This window comes from Sinocyclocheilus rhinocerous, unplaced genomic scaffold (genome assembly GCF_001515625.1).
Source record: "Sinocyclocheilus rhinocerous isolate Xijiao unplaced genomic scaffold, SAMN03320098_v1.1 scaffold2614, whole genome shotgun sequence".
Classification (NCBI taxonomy): domain Eukaryota; kingdom Metazoa; phylum Chordata; class Actinopteri; order Cypriniformes; family Cyprinidae; genus Sinocyclocheilus; species Sinocyclocheilus rhinocerous.
Genome location: NW_015652277.1, coordinates 37,048 through 42,974, shown reverse-complemented (window position 1 = coordinate 42,974; position 5,927 = coordinate 37,048). Strand labels below are relative to the sequence as shown.

The window sequence follows — 5,927 nt, the reverse complement described above, 5'->3', positions numbered from 1 at the left end:
ATAAAAATAAAGTCGTGCAACTTTAATCGTGAAGTCGTGGCCTAATGGTTAGAGAGTCGGACTCATAACCCAAAGGTTGTGGGTTCGAGTCTTGTACCGGCAGGGATTGTAGGTGGGGGGAGTGAATTTACAGCGCTCTCTCCCACCTTCAATACCACGACTGAGGTGCCCTTGAGCAAGGCACCGAACCCCCAACTGCTCCCCGGGCGCTGCAGCATAAATGGCTGCCCCACACTGTTCACGGTGTGTGTGTGCACTTTGGATGGGTAAATGCAGAGCACTAATTCCGAGTATGGGTCACCATACTTGGCCACGTCACGTCACTTTAAATATGTGTAAGTAAATCAGTTTTGCACCTTCATAGATTGCCCATCACCATTTATTGATCAAATAACAAAGTAGACTAATAGTAATCTATTAACTACACATAAAAATCTGTCTTTTTACTTAAGTACCAGATATGGGTGTCATAATATTTTTAATACAACTGACTTTGTATTTAATGTGAATTTAATAACAATATTGTAAGCTACTAATTATAACACTTTCAGTTTACAGAGAGCAAAGAACATTTACATTATCAAAGAACTATTTCATTCAGTCTAGCCAGAGTTCAGGCACTCTCATAGGGCTGGACGATATGGCCAAAATTTATATCACAATATATTTCTTAATTTCGGTCGATACGATATAATTCCTATATCGATATGAACACTATTAAAAAAAACCTTGTAAAACTGCCAAGAACGCCCACAACCGATGTCTGTGCAAACAAACTTATGAAAAATGAATTTGCCAAGTCTATGACACCTCATATAAAACCATATAATATTTTAGAAAAAAAACCCCCAGCACAAATAAATTAATATTCAACTTTTATTTGTATTTTGCCTTCATACAAACAAGAAATGTGAAATCACTGTCAAATAATCGTCTCAGACTCACCTAATTAATATTACTATCTTTAACTTCAAACTATAGGCTAACATGCACTACCAGTCAAAAGTTTTTGAACAGTAAGATTTTTAATGTTTTTAAGGAAGTCTCTTCTGCTCACCAAGCCTGCATTTATTTGATCCAAAATAACAGTAACACAAAAACAGTAACATTTTGAAATATTTTTACTATTTAAAATACCTGTTTTCTATTTGAAAATATTTTAAAATGTAATTTATTTCTGTGATTTCAAAGCTATATTTTAGCATCATTACTCCAGTCACATGATCCTTCAGAAATCATTCTAATATTCTGATTTGCTGCTAAAAAAATCTTTTATTATTATGTTAAAAACAGCGGAGTAGAATTTTTTCAGGTTTCTTTGATGAATCGAAAGTTCAGAAGAACAGCATTTATCTGAAATAGAAATCTTTTGTAACATTATAAATGTCTTTATCATCACTTTTGATCAATTTAAAGCATCCTTGCTAAATAAAAGTATTAATTTCTATAATTTCTTTCCAAAAAAAAAAAAGAAAAAAAAAAGAAATACTGTGTAATATAAAGTTAATTTTGTAAGGGAATTAATTATTATTATTTTAGCTCAGGTTTTGAGAGGAATCGAATCTGAAGATTCGAAATCAACCTGATTAGAACTGATTTCAAATTTGATAGTTTACACTTTATCAACTGTTCGTCCAGCGAGACGTTAACGTCTGTGTATCTTAACAATTTGAATATTTGTATTATCCCTGGCCACAGGTTAATACGCTTATGATCATTTGTAAGCTCCTACCTAACTAACGTGATCTGGGCAAGGTTTAACTTTAAATTCACGACCCAAGACAATGATTCTTTATAAATGAAACAAGAATTTATTTTTGAACTACTTCTATAGATTACATGGATCTAAAACTAATGAGAACACACACATACACACACACACACACACACACATACACATACAGTTCTGAAGAATGAGAGTTAACAACACTTGAGATGACGTAGGGGTGCATTGTTTAGGATCATCTAGGATTGTGTCATTGTGATTGCTCTAATTGTCAGAGGTTCAACGAGGCGGTATAGGCATAATCTCAATCAAGTTTGGGGAGTTCTCAGGTTCGGGTTCAGGTTCTTGGTCAGTTTTATCACGTCGGAACATGCGCGGGACGGCAGGCGTGCACTTGTTGAAAGACTCTTGGACGGCATTCACTCACTTGTGGAGGAGGAAGGCAAGTGTCAGAGTCACAACATATCCTACAATAGTAGAAACGCAAAGCGCTGTGTCTGCGGCAGACCAAGACCGAATGATTGGCGCGCCAGCGGGCGGAAGACGCGCAATAGCTTCTAAGGCTGTATCAACAGGAGTCAGATCAATAAGTTGCGTTCCTTCCTCCTTGAGCCTTTCTTCCAATTCTGGATCGAGGATGAAAGTATGCTGTTTGAAGAAGGGTGAGATTTCGAGTTCGGCCTGATACCCATCGTCGGTAAGGTGGTACAATGCTAAATCGTCAATGTGGAGGATCGAGCCCTTTGGGACATTGATCCATAAAGTTTGGTTGGGCAGGATAATGCGCATGGCAGTGTCGTGTCGATCGCGACCATGGGAAGGTCATTCCTTTCCGTTGCAGTGGTGCTCGGTGGTTTGGGTTTGCCGGTTGGGACTGGCAACACACCAGGCATCCTTTTACGTACTCCGCCACGTCTTGCTGCATGCCAGGCCAGTATGCTACTTGCTTGAGCGTTTCGTAGGTGGCCTTGGTGCCATGGTGTCCAGCGCATGGTGAATCGTGGGCGTGTGTCAGCATTATCCCCCTTTGGCCCTGAGGGACTACGAGCTTTGGCGCAGTGAGGGGCTCAGGGACATATGTGAGAACGCCGTCTTTGAGATGCAGCATGTGCTTGATCGAGTTGAGCGTGCGGAGATCGTAGGAGGTGGCTAGTTCGGAGGTGGAAATGGGATGAGTCAGTGGGTTTGAAAGGTGAGCTGCAATAGTTTGCAGTGTGGGATCCGAAGCTTGGAGGGTGAGGAGATCATTAGCGGCGAATTGAGGTGAGAGTTCAACGTGGGAGGAGGTGGGGGTTTGCGCGCCAGTGGCGTTCTGGAGGCTTGGTCATTGAGATCTTTGTCTTGTCCTGGTTGACATGAGTGACCTTGGACCTTTTTCCAATAAACCATCATGTCATGCTCAGTGACAATCGCATCGCATGCTTGAAAGAGTTCCTGATGTTTGACAGGCTTGTTGTTAGCTGTCTTGAATCCATTCAGTTTCCATCCAGCTAGATGGCATGTGAAGCTGAGACGGGCGTAGTTGGAGTCAGTACAGATGAGAAGTTCTTTGATGTTGTGGGATGCCGTCAGTTGTAGGGTGATGAGGATGGCCGCTATTTCTGCATATTGCGATGAGTGAGGGCCTAATTTGAATTGTTGCGGTGGGCAAGGGTCGTTGTTGAGCCAGACCACTCCCGCTCCAGCTTTTAAGTTGCCCTGTTGATTGTAAGAGCAGCCATCGACATATGCTGTGGTCATTCCTTCACACACATTCTCCTCGAAGTACTTGTGGTTTGTTAGTTGCAGTTGTGAAGGTTCTTTGGGTTCTGCTGCTGTGTACAGCGTGTCCGTTGAACAGTTCTGGCAGGCTGCTAGCCCGTTTCCTAGATATGATCTGTGGTTTTGGGCATATCTTGCTTCGACGTCTCCAAGCCATGCGATGATCTGTGGCTGGCTGGAGCAGTTTCTTTTAGCTTTGTCGTGAGGTAAAGTTCTTCGGAGGGAGCTGGTGAATGTTTCAGCACTGCCCCCTCCCTCTTTTTATCATGTGTCAGTCCAGGAACAGGGGACCCGGTCCTGCTTGGCAGGAGTGAGACTGGTGCCCATCGTGTCCTTGTCGGCTCAGGGCGCAGCTTGTAGGCATGTCTGAGTTCCTCTTTGACGCTGTCGGACTCCTCCTTGATGTAGTCCAGCTGGTCCTGCTGGAGGTGGAACTCTGTCGCTCAGCTTGAGGGTGGCGATGAGTGTGTGACTTAAGGAGCCAGAATAAGTACAATTAAATTTTCTTCTCTTTTTTTTTTTATTTTTAGGATTGATTTAGAAGGATGCTTCTAGACAGGGGTTAGATGTAAGCTAAACAGACAATTATATTTTATTGTAAAACCTGACAAGATCGTGAAATCGAAAGTGAAAGCATCCGAAGCCTGGCTTATAACATGGCAAAAGAGAAACTCCTATTCACAAAATTCAAATCACAAATAATAGAACTGATGAAAAAGAATGGGTTGAATGTTAACTACTTTCGTTTCCATATAACTATAAACTACGATAAAAGTTCATCAGCATGCATTGGTTAATAGCATGTTGTAGCGAAAAAAAAAAGAAAAAAAACGTGCAACCAACTGAGAAAGTTAATCGCAAAAGAGCGACCAGTGGGAAGAATGAGTCTGGAGCGCTGAATTGCCCAGCTCCCTCTGTTACTCAGCACCTGCATTCAAAATTCTCTGGAGCCGCCCCTGGTACATCGATGTATTTTTGAAAAGCAAAAATTAAGTTTGTCCAACTCTAAACCCAGTCCCCAAGTAAATTAGGTTATTAAATAAAAAACTAGCAAAACGAGTTGCGCGGTGTCCCCACCACTTTTCAAAGCAAAGTTACGCCACTGCACCTAAAGGGTTAAACTGATACCAGTGAAGGTGAAGGGCAAACCTTTAAACAAACACGATTAACCAACTGTGAGATCGCTAATCTGATAGTTGGTTAAAATCGCGTGCAGTAGGGTTTATTTAAGTTTGCATCTGTCAATGTCCTTTTCAATGGGAGGAGAGGAGCAGAGAGATAAGATGGATAAGTGTAAAAGAGAGAAAGATGAGGTGAAAGAACCCACTAGTGTGAGGGTTCAGATACACACGTTTAGATCACATCAACACTTCAAAACACTGCATTTAAGGCCACAAGATGTTACCGAATGCTAACCGCTAGCCTTCAATGCTAATAGTTTTGCATAGGCTTCAATGCAAACTCATTGGCTTCAGTTAACTTAGCTTAGGCTAGGCTTTGTTTACAAATAGCTAAAAAAAACGGCGCTGTTCATTCAACACGCTGGTATGCCACAATAAAGTAGTAACACAACAAACTCTGTTTCTCTGTCTTTTAATCTATTTTTCCGGATAAAAATAGAAAAGATTCAACACAATGTCTTAGTGTTATGAATTATGAGTCAAATTCTCTGCCAGCTTTCTTTCTGCACCATATGTAATTTTATAAATGAAACAAGAATTTATTTTTGAACTACTTCTATAGATTACATGGATCTAATACTAATGAGAACACACACATACACACACACATACACATACAGTTCTGAAGAATGAGAGTTAACGGAGTTCTGAGGAAATCCCAAAGTTTTAGCAAGATATTCGCTACAGTTCTTTACTTGCAACCTGAGAAAATCACAAAGCAGAGATTTGTCTTATCTTTAGAACTTAAGATCAATTCAGCACCGAACTTAACATATTAATAGCTTTATCTGCTAAAAGGGGTTAAAAACATTGATTAAAGTTGCAAGGTTACATTTTAACACCTCAAGCATATATAAGACATACAACATATTATTTGTGAATATAGTTGCCCTTTTATACGCATTAAGGATTGTCTTTTGAAATCATCCAGTGAATTTTGCGTGTTCCTTTGTCTCTCAAAGAAAAGCGTGATGGCTGTGGAGATACTCTTCAGTTTGTTTCTATGGAATGTGGTTGTTTCATGTTTGACTCCATAGTTTAAATGGGGCTGTTCGAACACAGAAATCCTACAACTGTATGTGACACTGAAGACTGGAGTAATGATGCTGAAAATTCAGCTTAGATTACAGGAATAAATTACATTTTAAAACATTCATATAGAAAGCAGTTATTTTAAATAGTAAAAATATTTCAAAAATTTTCAGTTTTTGTTGTACTTTGGATCAAATAAATGCAGGTTTGGTGAGCAGAAGAGAATT

The 5,927-nt window shown here is 40.1% G+C and overlaps 1 protein-coding gene across 1 annotated transcript; it reads right to left on the bottom strand.

Annotated features, from left to right (window-relative positions):
- Positions 1-2,902: 2,902 nt before the first annotated feature.
- LOC107714309 (ribonuclease H-like) lies at positions 2,903-3,466 on the bottom strand. Its single transcript, XM_016520120.1, has one exon. The coding sequence runs from the start codon at positions 3,464-3,466 to the stop codon at positions 2,903-2,905; it is 564 nt and encodes a 187-aa protein (XP_016375606.1).
- Between the last annotated feature and the right edge of the window lie 2,461 nt (positions 3,467-5,927).

What these genes read in the sequence shown, in the direction of transcription:
- LOC107714309 (XM_016520120.1), bottom strand. Translation starts at nt 3,466, where the DNA reads ATGACCACAGCATATGTCGATGGCTGCTCTTACAATCAACAGGGCAAC.